The 23,979-nt window shown below is 41.2% G+C and overlaps 1 protein-coding gene across 1 annotated transcript in view; it reads left to right on the plus strand.

Annotated features, from left to right (window-relative positions):
* The window catches only part of MARCH3 (membrane-associated ring finger (C3HC4) 3, E3 ubiquitin protein ligase), a 42,660-nt gene extending 26,616 nt beyond the window's left edge, over positions 1–16,044 (plus strand). The window contains 2 exon segments of the mRNA XM_010188645.1: positions 11,005–11,214; positions 15,886–16,044. Of these exon segments, the coding sequence (XP_010186947.1) occupies positions 11,005–11,214; positions 15,886–16,044 (369 nt within the window).
* Positions 16,045–23,979: the final 7,935 nt, after the last annotated feature.

Consider the following 23,979-nt stretch of genomic DNA (forward strand, 5'->3'; position numbering starts at 1 on the left):
TGTTAACCCCCAGGAGAGGTTGCAGAAGTAGTGGGCTTGAAATGAAGAGAGCGGTAGGTGGCAGGGATGGTTGTTCAGCCATATTCTTTCCTCCCCTGTGTGCATTATTATGGAAGCAGCAGATTATTTCTTGCTGTGCTTTGTGATTTGATCAGAACAGGCTAGTGAGCCCATAGCATTTCTCCACCTAAACCCCCTGCCCATTATGTTGCTAATTTGCCATTAGTTCATTATGAAATGAAAGCAAGTGCTTCATAAAAATTTGTTGCAAGATAGCTTTTTGCTGTCTTTTAAGCCATTGCCCATGTTCACACTAAGGATATGGACCCATGCAAACAGGAGATCTTAAGCGCAGATAGAAGGGTCATGTCTAGAACTGTATCCTGCAGGCCTCCTGACTACACTGTGCATAGGATGCAAAAATGCAGGGAGCTCACCTTTGCTTTCTCTCCTCAGCTTATGTTATGCACAGCCGTCTGTTTCTTTCCTTGATATCTTTTGCAAGGAAAAGCAGAGGAAAAATAGCATTCATTATGACCTCTGTTTCCTTTTTTATCCTTTGTATCCTGCATTGTGAGCTTTTCTCTGGTCAACTGAGTTTCAAACTATGTACTTCTCAAGGAAGGCATTCCTTTATCTATGCCCAGGACATGTTTTTGTGGAACGTACAATCTGCTGTTTGATGCCCAAAACCCAACCAGAGAGGCAGTAGTACAGTAGTACTATCTGTCAGGCAGATCCATCCTCTCAGCATTGCATTTGTGAAGCTTCAGATACCCTTGGTCTATTTCTGTTTTTTAACTGATACTATTTTCCCCAAAAGAACTGTGTTTCTGAGCCATGAATCAAGCATTACGGTGGGGATTAACCCCTCCTTCAGCATTCAAGGAAAGTGATTTGTTCATTACCATCCACCATTCATGTCTTTTGCCTCCTGCCACATGGGGCGGAGGAGCAATGTGACTTGTACTTTGTCAAGTCAAAGAAGCGTGCACCAGTGAATGCACACATTTCACCTCTTCCACAAGTGTTTGTCAAAGGTCGGTCAGCCAAAAGGAGTGGTTGTCTCCATCCTGTTGGTCTACATGTGTCAAATATGCCTGGTTTGTTTTTACAGTTTTCGGTAAGAACTGCTTTCTGTTGAGTCTTCACAGGTTTTGTTAAATGGGTGGCTAACATGCTGCAGGTAAGTGCAGAGCCTTCTCATGCCCTACCTGATTTTCAGCACTTACACTGCCATGCTCATGGACTGAGCTAACTGGAAGCTGTCTCAGTCCCTCCAGATGACCCTGCTTCTGATGGAGCTTCTGCTCAGAGGCTGGGCTGATGCTCCCCAGCTCTCCACTGGGACTTCCTTATTTCTCAGTCAGTTGTTCACAACAGCTGCACTGGAGAGAACGTGATCTATTGTTGTAAAGGAGCAAGAGATGGATTGTTATAGAAAAGGATTTTTTTCTCATGCTGAAGGTCACTGAGTCCTTCTGTTCATCTCCCCTCTGAAGAGCACCCGGCAAGCTCTGACACAGAAAATTGAAACCACCACCATCAATCAGACATAATCTACTGGAGCATAAGCTTTTTGCAGCATCTGTGGAGCTGCCATTTGGAGTCACATTTTTGCTAGACAATATGTTGCTATTGAGACACTTGGCAGTCATCAGCAGAACAAGTCTAGCCATTTTTCTTGATTTCAGAGCTCCTCCTGCAGATAAGGGGCTTGTTTGGAGATATCCACAGCCCTACAGTCAGTTAAAAGGAGCTATTTGCCAGTAATCCAGAAGATGTTGTCCATTTACACATTACCAGTACACGCACATTCCCCTCAGTCCCCGGGCTCATGATACCGCAAAATTCAATTCAAGAAGTACAGGTAAGGTCTGAACCCACCTCTTCTACTGTAGAAGGCACAGTAGGCACAGCACCCCTGTACAGTCTGCTGGAAATCAGAGGTGTGCAGGATGTGTGCTTGGGCACGTGGATGTCTGGTTATGAATGTGCCTCTTGATGATGCATCTCAAAGAAAAAAGCAGCTGCTGCTGAGTAGCCCTACATCTCTCTCCCATGCCTTGGTCACCCACTGCCAGTGAGAGCCTGGCAGCACTTCACATGGAGGACCCAGGCTGAAGCAGCAGAAACTCTTGACACAGAATCACAGAATATTAGGAGTTGGAAGGGGCCTCTCAGAATCATCCAGTCCAACCCTCCTGCCAGAGCAGGATCACCTAGACTAGGTCACACACAAACAATCAAACAGAAAGCACTTAATTAACAATATAAAACTCATAAGCAAAACAGCATGACTAGGAGAAAAAAAGAAAGTTAGGATAATCATCACAATATTGGGCAGAAATCAACTTTAGTTTTTCCCAATCTGTTTCTGGCTGTTGAGAAAAAATAAAAATAAAATAGCCCTAAAACCTACATCTAGGCATGAAGTAGTTAAGATGAGCTTACATTGTAGTTTAAAACTTCCAGAAGCCTTACACTGAAATGTGAATTTACTTTTTGTGCAAGACTTTGAGTCATGCTGGTTTTTAGGGATTCTTTTCACTTATTTTTCCTTTCTGCTGCTCAGTGAAGCAAGTTATTAGCATTTACTTACTGTAATGAAGAGACACCAGATTTGCTGCACATAGTTTGTAGAAGGATCACTTTTAAAGCTAGAAGGAAAGTGGTGACTCAGTATAGTCATCAACAAGGAAAACTTTCATAAATCTTAGTTTGGAGTGACTTCGTTAGGACTGGGAGCAGATAAGTATGTACATCCTCCCTGCCTTCTTGACCCAAAAAGGGCAAAATAAGAGAGGCAAGGCAATGGAGATGCTTTTGTACCTAGTTGTCTTCAGCTGTGAAAATGCCCCCTCTGAGACCCAAGTCACACAGTGAGAATTTGAAGCAGCCATGTAGATTTCCAGTAGAAGCATGTCTGTTAAATTATTACAAAAATAAATAATAAACTCCCCAACACATACAGTTTTAAAAACATAACCTCTTCAAGACACACTTTTTACACCTAGAATGCCATACTCTATTCATTCCTAATGGGGAAAAATCCAGAGACTGAAACAAGCTGTTGTCTCACCTTTAAAGGTAAATGAAATAGTTGTTTATGTTCTTTTCAGAAAAGTTCTGCTACAGAGCTTAGCTTTTCCCAAACACAAATCTTTCTCACAGTACTGGCAGCAAGAATGCAAACAAGAGCAAACCACCCACCCCTCACCAAAAAAAAGAAGAAAAGCAAAAATTGTCAGTGAACAGACTGTGCCTTCAGACCATCACATCTGTAACTGATATTTCTTAAATTTAAAGGACTAGCAATCAAGGGCAAAAAAATGTTGAAGAAAGTTCCCAGGAGAAACTAAATGAACAATCAGAGGAAATAGCTGCTTTGGAAAAGACCATAGACTGTTCTTTAAGGACTAGCAAGATGAGGGAAGATGCTGTGGGTTTTCAAAGGTACTGCTATTTTTGGTTTAGATAGTCGTATTGGTGACTTTTCTCATGCTTCTGTAATACAGTTAAACTGCCTGGTTATCATCTCTGTCCTGCTCGTAGCATTTCCTACCACCAACAGGAGCCAGCCAAAGTTTGCTTTTTCTAGGAACAAAATTGTTCTAAGATGAAAAGTTTTATTATGTCTGTCTTTCTGGAGAGTTACTGAACACTTATTATCTATTGGACCTGCAAGAAATTTAAAAACTTTTATAGCGCAATTAAGCAAGCTCTGTTGTTTGTATTTACTATCAGAGATTTAGTAATCCTGTTTTTAGACATTAAAGTTGTATAAACCAGAAACTGAACACCACATCTACTGGCCACTGTATTATTGCTACTTGGAGCATTCTATATCAAACTCCCATTTTTCAGCTGGCAGACTACCCTAGATTGCAAATTCACTTATGGTGTGATAGCAACAGCCTGCAGTACTCTCCTTACACTTAGCTACCGCCTAGGGTTGGTTCCTATCTGCACTGTGGTTTATTGTTTCTACAAAACAAAAAGAAATTTAAGGTGTATCGTGCACAACTCTTACAATTAATAATGTATTCTGTCCACTTACAAAAACATGCAAGTGAAATTAATTTCCTATTTCAAAAAGTAGCTTTGGCTCATTCAGACATCCACAATTAAAATATTTCCTGGAACTTGAGTTAAGATAAGGGTGAAACTTAAATAAGAGCAGACTCAGTTACAAAGAGGCCATAACATTAGCAAAATAAAGTTACAGAGATCAGATAATTTGGTTTCTGTCTGTCAAAGAGCCAGGCCCTTGTCTCTGGGATCTGTCATCATCTGTGAGCTGTCATCATGGCCCTTCTAAAAGCCCCCACTGAAGACATGGTGCCAGTAACTGTAACCCAAAAACCGAAATATAAATATTTTTTTCAACTGATAAGTAACTGTCAAATGTTTGTTTTCATTGGTAAAACATTAACCTGTTGAAGTTTGGAGTCACCCAAATGGTTCATTGCACTGAAACAAACATATACTATTCTGGTCTGTGAGACTTTATTTTGAGTTAGATGTAGTTAAACTTAGTTTCAAAATATTTCACTGAAAAAGGTTAAAACAATTTTTTCAAGTAAAAAAGCAGTTGAACAGAACTGTTCAAATATAATTTGGTCTTTAAAAATGTCCTTCAAGAGAAACACTAAAAAAACAGGCAATGTTGGTCTGTCTTTGCTTAAAGCCCAGGGCAAAATGCTCCCATTGGTCACTGCTGGCATGAAACCAGAAATGACAATAATTGCTAGTAGTTTTGCTTGTGTACAGACGGCTTTCATCTAGATTCACTGCAGAGCTATCAGCGTGAAAAGAACAAAATGAGCTGTTATGTTTGATGTCTAATAAGTTATTTTTGGTTCAAAGGGAATCACATTTAGGGAAGATGATTCCTTCCTGTTTTCTCCCCCCCAGCTTCATATGTGATAACTATTTAAATACCTTTTAACTAAAAATCAGTGTGATGGATTTTCTTCTCACTCTGGGGCATCTTCTTTGCTGCTGGTGTAGCTCCAGCAACATTTATGTAAAATCGATTTTCTAAGGAAAATGTAGTGAACTAAAAAGGGCTTCCCAGTAAAAACAGGTTATAGCCTTAGGATCTGATCTGGAAAGCACTATGCACATACTTTACTTAGCATTTGTGAGTCATCTAATTGAAGCTAGACCTATGGAGGTGAGTGCTTCCAGGATTTGGCCTTTGGCAATGATGAGGCAGCTCAAACTTGTGGAGTTGTTTTACAGCAGTTTTCTGCTGGCAGTTCATTTTGGTTAGGTTAGATGAATTCTCAGTCTGAGCCTCTTCAGCTTGTTCTGGTCCTTGGTTATAGCTTGTTCTGGTGATTTCCCTTTCCAAAGGTAAGGCTTCCCTTTGCTGGCCTGTCACACAGGCCTCAGCCTGTCTCGCCTTTCAGATGAGCAGTTCTCCAGTCTCGTTAGCTTAGGCAGGTTGAAATAAACAGTGTGACCAGCAGGTCCAGGGAGGTGATTATTCCCCTGTACTTGGCACTGGTGAGGCCGCACCTCGAGTACTGTGTTCAGTTCTGGGCCCCTCACTATAAGAAGGATGTTGAGATTCTGGAGCGTGTTCAGAGAAGAGCCACAAGGATGGTGAGGGGTCTGGAGAACAAGCCTTATGAGGAGCGGCTGAGGGAACTGGGGTTGTTTAGCCTGGAGAAGAGAAGGCTGAGGGGAGACCTCATCACCACCTACAACTACCTCAAGGGAGGTTGTAGAGAGGTGGGTGCTGGTCTCCTCTCCCAGGTGATGGAGGATAGAACAAGGGGAAACGGCACCAAGCTGTGCCAAGGGAGGTTCAGGTTAGAGATAAGGAGGAAGTTCTTTACTGAGAGGGTCGTCAGAAGCTGGAACAGGCTGCCCAGGGAGGTGGTGGAGTCACCATCCCTGGATGTATTTAAGGAGCGGGTAGATGAGGTATTTAAGGATATGGTTTAGTGGGTAGACAGGAACGGTTGGACGTGATAATCTCAGAGGTCTTTTCCAACCGAGCGATTCTGTGTGATTCTGTGTGAAAACAGTTGAAGGTAAACCAAGCCAAATCGCTCATTTCAGGAGTCTGAAGTTTCAGGTTATTTGACAATGTCGAATAAACATCTCTCTACATTTGCACTGAAAGGGGCTTTTGGAGAGTTTCATAGATCTGGTTTCACATGCAGTGAATATGAAATAAAATTTTGGAAGCCAGTAGTGGGCTCATAGACCAAAAGTCTCCCAGGGACTGTTGCAAATCACATTAAGTTCCTGAGCACTAGAGTTTGTGTTCAGTCAAAGGAAGCCTGGAGACCATCTAATGAAGGTGAAGAGCTCAATTTAACCTTTTTAGGGCACACAGTAATTTAAATTCAACTCTGCTTTGTGAAGTAACTGCAGCAAATCCTTGTATGTGTATAACACGTGTCAGTGTGTGAGGTGAAGAAGCCTCGGGTGTGTTAGCAGTGTTTTCTCACATCAAACGCAGTACATCAAAAATCCCTTTCAAAAAGTGAGCAAGTTTCTTCATAAAACTTATGTCAGCTTTGGGGGTTTTAGCCTACGCGACTCCTCTTGGGAGGCTGTTCCAGAGCTGGATCGTCTGAAGGCTGGGAATTTTTTTCTGATTCTTATTATAAATTTAGTTATGGCCAGCTATTACCCATTTGATCTTAAGCTAACATTGTCCATTAGCTTAAGTAGCACTTTGCTTTCACTGATGTCTCCCTTCAGCTCTCTCTTCTTTTGGCCATTCCCAAGATGCATTTAGAGCATGACTTTGCTGGGATAAATGCATCAAACTTCTAAAGTCCCCTGTTGTGGTGTGGCTTTCCATTTTCTCGATGCCCTTTCTGTTTTCCCGTGGAAGTGACCCTCTCCAAGCACAGGAGGAGATCACCAGTGTGTCTCAGATGAGCTTTTGCCACTGCCTGCAGCCTTAGGCACACGTTTGCTGGGCAAAGAGACGTGTGGCCAAAGATGTTACCCTGCCCAGACCCATTGCTGGGGCTGCCCTCTGGGGAGTGCCCGTTCCCCGGCGGACAGATGGTCTGGGTCTTTTCAGCAGCACCTGCGCCATTTAGCTGAGCATGGCTAAACAGAGAGCCCCTGCGCTGGAGTGGTGCACGCAGTCCATGCAGCTGGTGCGGCAGCAGCACCCACCGCTGAAGGGATGGCATGGGGAGCAGAGGGCTGTCATACAGCCATTAGCTCAGGGTTTGGGGGGTGTTTTGCTTCTGAGCAGACCCCATTTGGTATGTCTCACTGTGAGGGACAAGGTGGGAGCACATGTTTCTTCAAGGGGCTGGATTCTCATCAGGTGTATATAGGTCTTCAGGCACAGGGTTTCTTTGCTTGTGTCTGTCATGAACCAATATTGAGTTGTGCATGAGTGCTGCACTAACTGTTCTTGAATTCGTGCCTGCTGCCATTGCAAAAGTCAGTTCGTTTCTTGTTATTCAGGCTCTCCATCTGTCTATCAGGAACAGGAATCACTGTTCACTTTAACATAGCACTTGATAAAATAGTGCTTTGCTAGGCAAGTCGGCATTTTACTTCAGACATGACTTTTTTTATGGCCTCTTTCCCCCACCCCCTCAAAAATTGAAATTATTACTGTGAGAGTCTCAATTTTCCTGCAGAAATAATTGAGCACACTGACATTTTAATAGGACAGATTTCAGAGTATCATAGTGCAGATCTGACAGTTGCATCTGGCCTTACATGTCGTTCTTTGCCAGCAGGGTAGTCCCTACTGTACTACCACTCTAATTAATCAGCTCAGCACTTTGTTGGGATCGTTGTGTGGGTTTCAGTTTCACAAAAGGATTTGCTGACTTGGCTTTTTAGCTAGAAAGTAACTTGACAGTGCACATGTACGAAACAGAAAATGGAAACCTAGAATTTAAACAAAAGCAGATTTAGAAACACATGCACACTACTTCAGGAGAAAAATACGTGCTATGACTGAAATCCATACAGCTATTGAAATTATTCGTTGAACTAGCTCATGAAATGTCTCCAGTTTTTAAGGTTAGACTGTACTATGGTGGGGTTTTTATTTATTATTTAGTACTACTCTTGTCTATCCTAGCCTCAGCTAATATCTGCATTGTTCTGGTTTAATTCTTTATTCATATGAGTTAGACAAGACATAAAAAGTGCGAGAAGCCATCAATCTGTGAAGCAGTCTCACACCAATTTTGTTTGCTCAGACTTTCAGTCAAGTCAGATGGCAACACCGTAAAATGCTGTCCTAATTTAAGTGCATTGTACTGTGTCTTGTGAAAGTCGTAGGACAGAGATGACAAGACATGCCTTGATGTGTGTGCTTCCTCACACGTATATATTCTTGCTGTGGTTCCTTCTCACTCAGATCAATAAACTATTTATTAGACCAGCTGAGCTGCATAGATGCAAAGGGATCACAACATATTGTGATTTGAGGATGCAGCCTCCACCCAACGGGCTTTCAGATATTGCAGTGAGTTCTTCACTGCCCAGTTGCAGGAAGGACTATATAGCGCTGAGATAAGGAGATACTGGCATTTTAAGGTCTGTTCTGGGAAAGGAGTGAACACTTGAAGTTCCCACTGATATCAAGGAGAAGTGCAGGTGCTCAGCAATTCTCTTAAGGGTCATCTTTTAAACAAATACTTTTAACAAAACCTTTTCAGTCACCTTTAAAATAGAATCTCCACTACCAGGCCCTTTCACTTCTCATTTTCCCGGTGGTTTTGCATTTCAAGGATTTGTGGAAACTGAACAAGGTGTAGGTTGCAATCAGTCCTGTCTAGAAGCAACCAAATACAACCTGGAACTGTTATGCATGCACCCTTGGGGGTGTTTTTAAGCAAATGGAATGGAAGGGACAAGGAAAATGCTGTGAGCCTTTCACACATGATTTTGTAGCATTCTCTATAAAGTTACAATAAAATAAAATGCTGTTCAAATGTAAATGGTTGTTTCCTTATTTTGTACAAGCTCTACTGAAGCAAGTGCTGCTTACAGTCTCTTCTGTTCTCTTCCCCCATACCAGTGGAGTGGAGGGGTGAGAAAGCAGCTGTGTAGGTGTTTACCTGCTGGTTGGGATGAACCCACCACACGGTATTCTGGTATCTTGAGCTTACAACATTGCTGAAAAGGAAACCTTGGGAATACAAAAGAACAGTATTAAGCTTCCCTCTTTAACTAGCATCTTCCCTTATAAACCCTTAGTTACAGTAGTACATAGCAGTTACGAAGCACTTCTCACTTCCTTAGGATTTTATAAAAAGCCTATGTCTTGCAAAAAATGTTTATGAAAATATTTTTGTGTTCTACTAAATTCCTGAGTCATACATGAAAATGGATCTTAGGCTGCTGAGTTAGTGTGTTGCAGTTAAACCTCACAAAAGTCCTGTGAATCAGATGATAATTTATTGTTTCTATCTGAGAGAGAGTGAGACTGAGGCAAACTTGTCTGCTGATTTGTGTCTTTCGGCTAGTGCCAGATAGTGACAGCCTGTTCCTGGTTGCACTCAATTTCTTGACTGTTGTTTTACCCCATATGAAGATGGAGCGACAAATGCTGTATTTGCTTTCATGGTGTGGGCAAAGCGGGAAAAGATGAAGTACGGTCTGAAGATAGTAGAGGAGTAGGATACCTTGATAAGAAATATTCATTAGATAGCACAACACTCTTAGCCTCATGTCTCCTGTCAAAACTCTTGAGTCCTGCTGTTCCGCTGGGTCATTGTTGCAGCACTGTAATAAGGAAGAAGAAAAAAATGCAGGGTGGCTGGGAAAAAAAGGCTTTAACTGGTGAAGGGATGAAGATGCCTCCTCAGCCTTAGTTTCTGGACTAAAGAGACAGGGCTTCTACTTGCCATATATAGGAGCCTGGTAGGAACAAGAGAGACCAGCAGTTTAGGGACACATGAGCCTTATCCATGTCCATTGGCACAGGGCTGCAGTGGTTTTGGTTTCCTGTTGCACTGATGGCAGACAGTGCAATAGGTCCCTGGAAGACCCTTGCCCTTAGCATGACCTCCGCGTTTGAAGCCAGGGGCTTGGGAGGGGTGTGGGCAAAAACGGCCTGCCCTGCGCCCAGCTCTGCACAGGTGGCTGGGGTTGTGACAGCTCATTCCACCTCTGCTGCCCGTTCCCAGCTTTGACTCCTTCAGTTGTGGACTCTGGTCAGACACAGTGGTACCACAGCGTGGTACATGACGTGTTTGCCCTTGGTGCCTTGGGTAATACGTGCAGCTTCCAGACTGGCTGTGCCACAGCAGAAAATATTTGCTATCCTTGGTAGCACCGAGGGCTTGGTAGTCTTCCTGTTCAAATAATGACTTGACCTTTGGGGTTTTTTTATTAATAGGTTTCAGTTGTAGGTACTGTTGTAGGCTGAACTTCTTTAACCTCTGCTATCTAAAACAAGAGCTCATAGAAACATGAGCTTGTGGGCTTGATAGCTCTTCAATCAATCTTGGCTTTCAGTAGCTGACTTTCAGGCACTCTGTCTTGCAAAATTAATGTCCTCTTCATAAAAAGTAACCTTGTGTGCATTCAGATCTGCTTGCATGCAGATACCTGAAAGCAAGTTGAAAATTACTCTGGCATTTACAGAATGTAAAGGAAAATAAATCTTAAAATAGAATACAAAATATTAACAAACATTTTCTCCACTCTTGATTTGTCAAGAGATCGTGTTCCATTAAGATGGAAGTTTCTCAAGCAGTTCAGCACCCAGGGGCTGCACTATGGAAAACCCTTCCTCTTCTCAAGGCAGATTTTACTACAGCTGAATAAACAACGCAATAGGTACACATGATGAGAGGTGTGCACCAGTGGGCAGTGAGGGGGAGGCGTTCAGGTGGGAGCTCTCCAGGGACAGCCAAACCCATGTCCTGGATGTGGTCCATGTTCACTCCTCAAAGGGGCAGGGCTGTGTTTTGCAAGTGTGCAGCTCCTCTGGCGTAAAACATCCTCCCTGTGCTGAAACTTGCTTTGTCTGCATTTTGCCTACAGTGGCTGAGAAACCCAGGCCCCCAGCATGAGAAACGGACTCTCTTTGGAGACATGGTGTGCTTCTTGTTTATCACTCCGCTGGCGACCATCTCTGGCTGGTTGTGTCTACGAGGAGCAGTGGACCATCTGCACTTTAGTAGTAGGCTAGAAGCTGTTGGCCTCATTGCACTCACTGTCGCACTCTTCACTATTTACCTCTTTTGGACCATAGTAAGTATTGGTTTTCTGTTCAACTCACAGGAATGAGGGGGGGGAAAAATAAAAAAATTAATTACACAGAGTGCTGTAGAGTGAGTGGACCACTGTACAAAGCATTGCTTATATTTAGCTTCTGCACTCATAAAGTTACTTCTGCGGGAAACCTCTTGGTTCCGCACCATTCACATTCTCTGGAAAACCAGACAGTTTGCCTTTGGGATCAGTAATTCCCAAATCCCAAACGCTAGAGGGAGTAGCAGGAGGGAGACAAGGAAGTAACATGGAGGAGTTTGAGACAGATGCTACAGGAGGAAGTTTGCTAAAGATAATGTGGCAACCTGGCTGGCACAGAGGATTCAGATTTTATTCTGATTTCCAACATCTGTCCAATTTTGCAACTCAGAAGTCTTGGGTGTGCGTGCATCCTATGCTTTCCTGCTTCCTTGTCTTTGTGGCACTGTGGGAAGTCCATGGCAGAACACACCTTGCACCCAGGTCTGTAGAAATGTAGCTGCTTTAGCAGTGCAAATTAAATCGCTGCCTTATTCCCATCCTCTGCCCAGCCAGGTGTGGTGTCACTTAATTCCTGACTCCAGCGCACCAACAGCTGGCCCAGCAGAAAGGAAGGGGACCCATAGCCATCATGTTTATTGAGCCACGGTCTAGCAGTTCACTGAAAACCGCAGGTTACTGCTGAGTTGACATTTCACAGCTCTAGCTCTGGTGGGGGAAGAATGACAGAGAGCACTCATGCTAACAGGGTTGTGCAGTGGTGCAAGGTTGTGCTTTTTGCAAGAGGAAGAGCTCATCTGAGCCTGTGCTGCCCTGAGTGGGGGCAGGACCATCCTGCCTGTGGTGCCAGCACAGCCACAGATCATGCAGGGCCAGCACCAAGCTCTGCTCTCAGAGGGCATGGCCACATGCTCTATGGCTGGCCCCTTCCAGCAGTTTTTGATCAGTGTAAGCTGCTGAGGAGGTGGCACTTTAAGACCTTCATTAGTGGAGCTAGCCCACAGCAAGAAACGTCTATGCTGAGCCCAGAGTAAGCTTGGAAGAGGGGAGATGCAGTGGGAACGAAAAAACCACCCCACATTACTTAACAGCTAGCTCTAAGGAAGCTATGAAAGATAACATCGTATTTACTTCACTCATAACAGCGAAACACTGTCTAGTCCATAGAGGACTGCAGGCCAAATTTAGCGGTGCACAACAGTAGAAAAAGCTGAGAGTTTTGCCTCAGCCTCCTGCAGTTTCTCTTTGTGTTGCTTCTGTGAAGTGGTAGCAGCAACACTCTCCTTTGTCAGGATGGCCATTTACTCCAGCAGTGAGGTGCTGCTTGTATTTCCTGCAGAACTGCGCATAGACACATGTCAGGTACTCAAGCAAAGGTCATTCAGATTTTCTTGGTGTATGACTGTCTTAGAAACCCAAATGCTGTCTAGTTTACCTGAAACACATAATTCACAAGCACCACAATGGTTAGAAGTTGAAAAGGGTAGTGTGACTAAGTAGTTGAATTTAATTGTCCATGACACGTGGACATATCTGACCTTGCTCATTAAGACTTCTGCATCGTGTCAGTTGTAGTTCCTAACACCGTCTGTTGCATTTGCACTGTAAGTGGCAGAAATCCCTTCACTGTATAACTCTGACCTCTTCAGAAGCATACAGAGAAACGTGTTATTGGCTCTTGCAGAATATGGTGATAGCAAGACCTGATATAAATGCTTGCCTTTGTTGTTTTTAGTTGAAATACAGTATCTTTATTGTCCACTGAGTTGTAGAAGATATAATTCCACTCTAATCTACTGTTCAGGCCCACAGGAGGTGGAGATGCTACAGAAGCACTGTGTTGATGAGGGAAGGGCAAGGCAGAAACCCTTTCAGGGCACAGTAGCCCTCCTGTTCAGCATGGGGTTAATTCAGGTGGCAGAGCAGAGAGATACGGTGGGAAGGACTCTCAGGCTCTCTTCACAGTACAGAAGGTGCCCTCACTGCCCTCACAGCATTGGTACTGGATGGAAAGATTTTGAGGAGGTTTAAGTATATCTGCCGATTAAGACAACAGGGCAGAGCATTCTTACACACACTTTCTCAGAGGACAGATTTGCAAAGTCAAGGTAGAGACCTAAAGCAACTGCTTTACAAATGGCACTGAGCACCCTAGGAGTGGAAGACATGCCCACTCTGCTCAGTGGCCTGAGACACATCAGTCATGCAGGAAAGCCCCAGGCTGCTTTTGCTTTGGAGAGGCTCCATGCTCCACCTGCCATGCAGCAAGGAAAGGACTCAAACGCAAAAGTCCTAACCCCATTAAGTGCTTCAGTACCACCTGCCCTTTAATTTTAGGAAATGAGAGAATCCTGTACTGCTTGCTTAGTTATGGCTATGCAGGGAATACATTGAGGGCTGTGGGGTAGACTACACACAACATGTGATATAATGCTTCTTCAGGTCCTGGGAAAATAAAGAAAACTAAGACTTCATTTTACTTTCAGTAAATCAGCTTATTTTCTCTGGAGGTTAAAAGCTGGCATATAGTTTATTTACACACCACAGTTATCCCAGTGAGTACAGAATGGGAGAGATGCTAATTTGTCCCTTTTCCTAAAACAGCCAAGTTCCCCATAAAATGCTGTTGCTTTTCCTCTGCATTTAACCACTGTAACGGATGCACAAACATGCCAGAAAGTCTGCTACTCCCAAGAAGAAAACTTCAGACACAAACCAGAGATAGCTATTTAAACTAATTCAGCGCCACAGTCTGCTTTCTCTTGCACACAGGTAATCTTGACTTCTGTAAGACCACAATCAAAGAATGCATCAGGTTGGAAGGGACTAGATAGCTCAGATAAATTCAGAGTAAGTTAGAAAGATAAACAGCCGCCTTGCTATCCTGTTGAAGAGCCGAACGAATGGGCGTAGCCTGCCAAAGGCCAACGTACACCAGGCCTTTGTTCAGCACCCAGTGCAATAGCTTGGGGTGCGTAACCATGGCTTTGCTGACATCTGCTGGCATCACTTAGAAACTGCCTGCAGGCAAGAACCCGTGGTAAACAAGCTGTCAAACTTCACTAGGCTGTCCTGTGAAAATGCCTTAAACAATCAAGCAGTTAAAGCCTGCCTTCACAATGTGGCCGTTCCTCAGAGAGCCTCATGTGATGCTACTTGAAAACTCAACCTAAACTCCAGCTCGCTCCTTGAAGCAGTCACTGCATTTTGCATGGCATTCATCTTTGCATGGGTTCCCCCCCACTCCTCTCTGTACCGTGTGATTTCTGCTGATACTGCAGTGCCTTTTGAAAAGAGATTTCACATCTTCTTTCAAGATGCAGACTGCTTCAGGGGGAGCAGAGGAGATTGAAAGGTGGGGAAGCAATTCATCTGTTGAAAGAGGTGTCTTTGGGCAACTGCTCAGTGAACAAAAGCTCTACAGGTTTCCCTCATTAACAGAGGACAGCTGTATAAAGATCTAATGAAAAACCCCAGAAGGTCTTTTTTTGTGCCTAGTAGGATTTTATGGAAAAGTAAATGATTTATTTAGTTAAAATCACCCGTCTTGCAACAGGGAGAAGTTTTTGAAGGATACATTAATAGGTATGTATATTACTTAATATCCCTCCATACCTGGCAGGCAGCCTGTCATGACTGTACGAGTAGGAAAGCAAGAAGCGCAGTCCTTTTTTGACAGCAGTGCACAGTCACTTCTCTGCAAACAGAGTCAACAGCATCTTCCACCCACCTGCACAAACCTGGTGTGTTACCTCCAGCCTTTATGGCACCCTCTTTCCCCTGATTAGCACTGAGCTATAGAAGTGGCACAAGTGCATAAAGATCAGTGGCAAATGACTGGCTGCACATGAAAACAGAATGCTTACTGCATGGGTCCCTCCAGCCCACAGTTCAAGAACATGGCAATTATCATGTGGCACATTTCACCCAAAAGGTTCCAAGTCTGATGTTCTGATTATTTCTTTTTTTAAACTGCACATCTACATCATCTTACATAGACATAACTCTTAAGACACTTGGCTGTCACTAGAATAAGCAGTAAACGATTTTTAAAAAATAAAAGGCCAAGCAATCTTGAGTATCTATAGTAGTCAGACATGTCTCTTCCACCATTAGCAAAACCACACTAAGGTTGAAAATGGTTAACAGTTAAAAAAAACACAGTTGAAGACAATCTAAATTGAGGTACATATGTTGGCAGATGGCTCACACTCATCCTGTTGCATCTCTGCAATTTTAAATTTTATGCATTCAGCAATAAAGCACTAGAAGGCACTATAGACCCTGTCAGTGTTCGCACACAGCTTAGCTAGCTGCAAGCCTTCGCCATCTAGCCAATTACGTTATTTGTCAGTTTAAATACTTGCAGCATGATGGTACCCCAAAAAGAGAGGCAGATGTCTGATTTGTTATAAAAAAAGGAGTAAGAGGTAGGCAGCGGTAGAAAGTAGGGCACAGGCTGCTTTTCTTCCCTGCTGTGGCTACCTGGAGAACAAGCCAGGTACATAGGTCTCACCTTTGCCCGCCACTTTTTGCTCATTTCTATCCCACCCAATTAGGCTGCTTATCAGCTGCTTGTCTGTCTTGAAGGCATTTCCCCCCAAAACCCCAACTGATTCCTTGGAGGACCACAGTGACTCTAAACACCGTGCATCTCTCTTCTCTCCCCAGGTATCCTTTAGGTATCACTGTAGATTATATAGCGAATGGCGTCGGACCAATCAGCGGGTGATACTCCTAATCCCAAAGTCTGCCAGTGTCCCCTCCAATCAGCAGTCCCTGCTGGGCCTGCAGTCCCTCAAAAGGAACTCCAAGGAGACAGTCGTTTGACTTGGTCAGCTGTGTGCAGGGGTCATGCACTAAAGGTGCTTTCCTCAAACTCACTGGGGTCAGACACCATCCAGAACTGAGGAGTGTGTGATTTTGATTTACAAACCCTTTGCAGAGGAATAAATCACAGCCTGAATTCAAATCATGGATGCTGCAATTATATTGTATTTGCTAAGCTGCCAAACTTAGCAGATACTGTATGGAATTCTACAAACTCCTGTTAATACTTGCATCATCAAGTGATGGAAACTTTTTCATTGTTTAAAATATTAACCTATGGTCATTAACAATGCAAAACGGGTTTTAAAAGTCCTTTATCATTTACTGTTCCTGCTGTCTTATTTATTTAGGTAGCTGGACAGTAACTAGTGCTGTTTTTTTCTTTCCTAAAGCACAGCAAAGACATTCCTTCAGTTGATTTTATTTGAAGGTACTTTATAACCAGTATTTTGGATTATTAAAAATTTTGTGTAATGAGTTCTACAGATTAGCATATTACTTAAATACTATAAAGTTATCAGAAAAATAATCTTCTCTGTTTCCTATTTGACAGGAAAATTCCAGTAGGAAAATTCTTCAGTAATAAATTTAATGTGCAAAGGAAAAAATTACACAAATTGCAGTAATCTTCCTACTAAGAAGTATTCTAGTTCGCAGCACTCAGGAAAAAATAATCGTACTTTTTCCACTCAGAAGCAACAAATTAGGCATTACATACTACACTGAAGTGCACATTCTGCTGGTATGTATTCAGACTTAGCCAATTTACTCTGCATTTACACTAAGCTGAATTTAACCCTAATTGTAAGACTTATTTTTGTAAGGAAAACTCTGCATACATAACGAATGAGATTAGATGTGGTTTAGGAAGTAGGAACTTTTCTGGCATAAAAATTAGCATTATTTTTAAAGCAGAATTTCAGCTTGACAGCAGATTTAGCGGAGCATGTGTAAACCCTGACCTCTCATTGTAGCACAGAGACTAAGGTTCTTTTAAAAACATAATACACAGCCTGCTATGGTAACCAAAAAATTTGGAGTGCAAAGACTAGATTTTATTCCTGGGTGGCATTATCTATTTCCCCTTGGGTTATGCCCAATTCATTCAGCAATTCTTCACTCTCAGAAGAGACTCATATTTATGCAGAGACACTTCTTGTACAGAACTATACAAAATTCCATTAACAGTGCTGTTAGATTTAGAAATTGATACATAGCCTCTTTAAAAAGATGAATTTTTTAGAAATGTGTGAGATGGCAATGCCAGCACTTTGTTTTCCGAACTCTGCAGGAACTGAAAACACATAGCAAGAAGGCTAATAATTTATATTTTAGATCGTTCAAAGTATTATGGGTGTTTACCATCAGGCAAGAGCTATTTTTTGGTGCTGTGTGTGCTCTATGGAAGAAAATGATTAGTACACAAACCAAACCTGTTAGCTTCTTTATTCTGTCTTTGAACCAGTCTAGCTGCAGTCATGTTATTTAACAGTATTATTTGTAACTGTCAGTTTTGTGGGGATAAAAGAATCAACTACCTATATAAAGCAAAAGCAGCCTTGTTCAGACATAAAACTAGTTTCACAGCAAGCCAAGACATGCAAGAAAATAATGAACCTACAGATCTGTACTCAGTCTGACAGTAAGGTCAGGGCTTGGTCATACGCTTGGCAATGAATACCTGGTTCTCTTCCAGAGGAAACTATACAAGATTCTGAAGACACGGATATCACAAGCTCTGTGATTGCCTGAAACTTGTAGTGCCTTTTTTTTTGTTTTTAAAACCCTCTTCCCAAAGGCAACTAAGTATCTGGATAGAAGACTGAACATGCATGTAAGCAGAGCGTTTCAGCCAGGGGTGCAGAAATAAAGCAAGTCTAGCTGGGAGAAGATGCTGCTAGTGTTTTAATGCATACACATCTGCTTTAGGTAAGCTTTCTTCAGAATTCTGTTACTAATTTTAATTCCTTGGGAGATACCCCAGAAAGTTGGCCCATGAAAGTGTTATTCTTAAGTAAGTAACATTCTTGGTTTTATTTCATGAAACAAGAAATTAGGATGAGATAGAGAATTAAATAGTAACTAGGAAAACAATTATTCAAGTCAAGCTGTAAAGTATATGCACACAGATCAGCATAGTGACTTTGCCCAGCTCATCTGTGTTAAACAAAAAATGAAATTTGAAATAAAGATAGCTTATTTAATCTGAAGGAGACATACTGAAGCAGCCAGAGAGAAAATATGGTCCAGTTTAGCACTGTATTGGTAAACTATCAGCTAGCAATAGCCTCCTATGTATTTTCTTGAGGACAAAAAATGCCAGAAAAGATCCAGTCACACACTTACCCTTTTGCAGTAAACCCACAGAGGAAAGCATACTTCATATTCTTCCTTGTTTTTCCTAAAACACAGGAAGGTGGGTGGTATTAATTCTTATTCCGACTTTCGATTCTAAAGACTTGCAGACAGAAGGCTCCTCCTGATGAGTCTAACTTTTGGGAGTAACACTTAATGTGCTAAAAGAGAGCTAACAAACTCTCCGTTTTGAATGAAGGTAAGTTTAAAAAAATAACAATTAAGCTCTTCATCTGTTATTGTTTAGGAGACCAAGTTCCATTTAAAACACAGCTAGTTAATTAAACAAGCATTTTTCTTGAAAGCAGAATTGAGTATTGCCTATTTACTGCCAAAAACTGGTTTGGAGTATTCAAAAGTATCTTTAAAAGAAAACAACAACAACCTAAAACTATTAGACAATGCAAGACCCCTGGCTTTATAAATAAGACACATAAAACAAGCAAGCCTACAGTACTGGTATACAGTATGTAATGTAACTGATGATGACACCACACTGCATACTAAGTCATTGCTGTTATTCAAATTTGCATTTCCACATAAGAAAACTTTGGAAAAGTCAAGAATTACATCTCAACAGCTGCCAAGTTTGTTAGTACTCGTGACTGCCTTCAGTTCTTAAATTTTTTACTGACAGCCTCTTACACCTCATCGTAGCAATGCTACAAAATGCTTTTTTCTCCCTTTGATGTTGAAAGGTTATAGAACTGATTGTGGTTCTTCTTCAACTACATCATAAGTGTACAAAATACTTCCCCAATAAAACTTGTTAAAATACAGACTCACTACTGGCATCCTATCTAAAATGTCCCGTAACAAACAACAGTACAGCAATGAAAGGTCCACCCTGCCTTGCAGAAATCAAAAAGCACTTCTGGGCAGCAGCATGAGAAGATGGGGAAAGAGGCAGGAGAACAGAAGCTGTTTTGTTCAATAAAGCAGAAACTTTCAAAAGTTACTATGGAACTCGCAGGGAAGAGTATGAAGTTTTAGGAGTTTGAATAGTAAGATCTCCATCTGGTGGTAGGATGTTTCATTCTAAAGATGAGCATGAAAATATTTCTACTATGTAAACATTCAAATCTAAACAGGAAATTAAATCAAATTTTATAGTGTGGTTCAATGCATTTGCTTAAGCCAGCATTACTGTCAAAAGCAGCAGTCCCCCTAAACCCCATCTATCTGCATAACCCTTGGCCATGCCCCTTCGTCAGCTTCTGCTGACACAAGGTTGAAATACCACCAGGTATTCACCAGAAAAGGGAACTTCTCCAAGATGAAAGACATGTTGAAAAGTCTTAAATTTGTCATGAGAGTAATGCTAGAAAAAAGGTCAAATCAACTTCCAAAATTCTGCCCATCCATTTAAGATACTTCCAGACCAAGAAGAAGATAACCATTTACAGCACTTCTAAATTTCTATTTATGTTATTGTGACATGCTTCAACTGCTCAGCCTGGTACTGGATGTAGTAGAAGGCAGTCCAGTAAGAACTAACATATGTGCAAACATCATGCAGAAACAGTTGTGCAACAGATTTGAATAAAGTTCTGTGGCAGGAGCACCCACCCCACTAAAGACCCAACACAAACAGTGCTAAAGTTTCTGGCCCTGGAGGCGCCAGGACTGCCTCTCCCCTCACAGCTCATGTCTGGTCCACACAGTGGGGGTCAAAGGCGGGAAAGTTGGGGTCCTCAGCCAGTAGGGGCTGACACAACCATGGATTGACCGCAGAGCAGATTCAACCAGGGTATCAATGGGGCCCTCCCTGTCGGAGGACTCATTGGAGTCGGTCCTCCTCGGAGCAGCGGGTCTGCAGTCGAGGACTCTCCCCTTGAGTTGGGACGCCACCTAAGGTAACTTCTCGAGATTGAGAGCCCTCCCTTTTTGGTGAGTGAGTGAGTGCACATTTTGGATCGTTTGGCCAAAAACTTAAGAATTCTTTACTCAGCCGTGTCTGGTAATATTCCCAACCAGCACATCGAACCTGTATTTGTTAAATGTCAGTGGAATGTTGTCTTGGTGAATGAAGTTTTGTCTGCTTCATTTCAGTTGCAGATTAAAGCTTGTTTGAGTTCATTATTTGTGTGTGTGTAGCCATTTTGGTGCGATTCCGTGACAAGTTCTGAAGAATTTCTTTCAAACATGAAGTTAGGTTACCCATTATTTATAAGAAATCTTTATAAGTTAATTGCCACTGTTCCATTTAGATGGACGTTTCACCAGCTTCAAAGCCTATCAATCAGTTTCAAGTATTCAACACTCATTCAGCTTTTAGCTCAGTTCCAGGAAGAAAAATTCCAAAAGCTTTACTTGAAAACATTCTAAACAGAGATACTTTATTCAGACTTTTTCAGACATTAATGCAGAAAAAACAGAAAAAGATGCCACATTGACAAAATTACAATTGTTTTTCATACAAACGTAGATTAGACCTCTAAAAGACAGACTTAATTTTGTTACTAAAAAAGGTAAACAAGCAAGACAATCCATATTAAAACAGCCTATTTGTTAAAAAATAACGTAAGAAAATTTAAGCTGGTTATACTACCTTAAAAACACAACTAACATGTTTAACATGAATCCTCCTCTAAAATAAGAACTCTAAATAAAGGAAAAGAGTCCTAATGAGGAGTTTTACTGCATGTTTCGTCCTTTGAATGCTTACATAAGCTGGACTATGTTCTTTTCTCTTGTGTGCTTTTCTTTGTTTTCATTTGGTTTGTTGGGGTCTAAATTTGGGGGTGTTTGCTATTTTTTTTGTTGGGTTTTTTTTGTTTGTTTGTTTTTAAACAAAGCTGCTTTTTATAGCCTTGATTGCCCTGTAGGAAAAAAAAGTTTCCAGTATAAAAGAGGTTCATAGTATTTAAAAATGCCTTCCCCTTCCCCAACAGCACCTAAATATAAAGAGGTCAACAGCAACTGGCCAGTCTAGAGTTCTGTAATCTAAGAAAACTGATCCCCATAACACAGTGGAATATTTCTATTCCAGCAAAGTTTCAATAAAAAAAGCAAAGACTGCCATATAAATCTGGGGGCAGGGGAGTCATTTTGCAAACAGTATATTGTTCAGAGTTAGCAATTCACATCCTGCGAGAAAGTTACAGATAATTCTTTAACAAAACTTCCTTTACACTGGCAAAGGAAATTAAGGCCATCAGACTCGCAGGTTAAAAATTCACATACAGAAAATACAAAAATACATTGTGCTTCTGAGAAGGCAGTTCTGTAGGCAGGGATTACCACGATTTGAGGAACCTGGCTGACTGAAAGTTTACATGATCACACAGCTTCTCTTAGAAGTCCTCGGGGTTGCCTGTTGTGAATAAAAAGAGGCATCTTTGAAAACAAATTCAGCAGTTTAAGATTTAGCAACTCAAAATAACATACTGTACATTTTTCATGTATGAAATTATTAGCTTGGCACAGTGTATGAGGAATGCAGGACAGGTATTAGAAAAACACAACTTAATAATTATTGTATTTTAATCTCAAGTCAAAAAGCATCACTGAGTTTAGACAGGTGGTGAATACTGCAAGAAGCATATATAAGTATCTTGAGAGCTTTTATCAAAATAAATCTAATCTTGTCATAACAATTTTATAAGTACAGGTATTAAAACACACACTTTAAGCTGAACTACCCAATCCCAGAAACCACAACAGCAGCTGGATGCACTTAAGTACTTTTGCATTACTGCAATAAAAACCTGACACTATTTTAAATGCCACAAAGTTATGATTCAGTTAAAGGTCCAAAACCATAGTTGCCAAAAAATATGATTTCCAACACAGCAAACTCCCTCAATTTTTTTTGTCTGTTTACATATGCACACTTAATTACTGCTCTATATAATCTTTTCTAATTGACTTTAGGATATACACTGAAACATAGCAAAGTTTTAGGCAAAGTAGCAAACTTGCATGTTGCATTACAGGAACTTATTTTTGTTACACATTTCCTTTTTTTAGAAGAACTGGTCAAAACCATAAGTCACGTAGGTTATATCTCAGTATTTTCCCTTATATTTCAAAACCTTCTATGTTGTCATTGCAAGTTCATGCCTTTTCATTGCCTTCAGAGTTGCATTTTTTCAGCATGCAAGAGATTTTATCTGATAGGAAATGAGAGATTTGAAGACACTATCAGAGAAAATGAGAGATTGGGGTTCTCAAAACTTTAGGTAAATTTATGCGTACCTCCTTATGCCAAACTTTACCATAAACAATTGGCCTGGGGGGAATCTTATCAGGAACATACTTTAAGAAATCAAAAAAAAACCAAAATCTTTGAGCTTTAGAACCTTGTTTAAAGAAAAATCTACTTCTCTTCATCAAGTGAATATGTGAAGTAATATTTTATACCAGTTTTAACAACACAGCTTTATGTTTTCATTAAGTGACTGATTAAACAAAACAAAAAAATAAAAGAACACCTACACCTAAACAGGTATGATGTTTTTTTAATAAAATAGTGATGTATCTGTTTTTTCAACCTAAATAACCTTGTTAATATAAAACGAGATACCTGCTGGCGGTAATGGTCATCTTCTTCCTCCACAAATTCAGCTGCTTCTTCCTCAACTGCCTCCCTCCTGTCCCCTTCATGTACAGTTGTTTCAAAGACAGTACTTCGCTGAGCAACCTCCTGCAACAGAGTTCTATTTCTAAGACATGACTCCCCTAAAGATCTGGTACTAATGTACTTCAAATTTTGAGAAATGAGAGTTCCAGCTGTCGGGAAAGCTACTTCTTTTGTCTATGCACAGCAGTATGTGAAAAGTATATAAACAGCAATCATAACAACTTAGTTTAAAGTCTCTTGATTAAAAGGAGTCTCTCTAACAAGACACTCAAATTTCTACAAAATTTGCATTTTAAAAATACATTTAAATATTTTCTTTCAAAAGATGTCAAGGATACTGTCCTACAAAAAGTTTTAATTCCTCCTTTACCAGAATTAATGCCTCATCGCTGAAAGTGATTTTCTCTGTTACCTTCCCTGTCTCCCCCTAAACACACAGTTTTAAGGAAAAATAATTTCAGAGACAGATCACTGAAGAATTTACTAAAACCTTTCGTTTTCAAAGCATATTCTAAGGCACTGCTCAATTCCTGGCATGAAAGCAGTGTCTGAACAAGTCATTCTTCTACTACTTATACTCAACATAGAAAAAAAAAATTAGTCTTCAATGATTGCATTCCTAAATTGCAGTTAAGACAGAAAGGGGTACAGTATGCTTGACTGGAAAGCAAAAGGCAGAAACTTTACTATACACTCATGTGCATTCATGTAAAAACTTAATGGTTCTACCTGCACTTTTATAGGGAATGGTGTCACAGAAAGACAAGTTTAAACACATATGAGGCACTTTACCTCTCCCTGAGAATTTTTCAGCACAGTTTTCACATCTTGACCAGCGCCCCAAGAATTCTGGTTCTTCCAGATGAGGTCAGTGGGGGAGTTAGCAGTTACTCCAGCATCTGCAGCCCAGATCTGTTAAATGAAGTCACATGTGAACAGTATTTGCTGGTCCGATACATTTTCAAGTGTCCTGGTTTGAGCTAAATTGAACTAAT

Source organism: Mesitornis unicolor, unplaced genomic scaffold (genome assembly GCF_000695765.1).
Source record: "Mesitornis unicolor isolate BGI_N332 unplaced genomic scaffold, ASM69576v1 scaffold5427, whole genome shotgun sequence".
Classification (NCBI taxonomy): Eukaryota; Metazoa; Chordata; class Aves; order Mesitornithiformes; family Mesitornithidae; genus Mesitornis; species Mesitornis unicolor.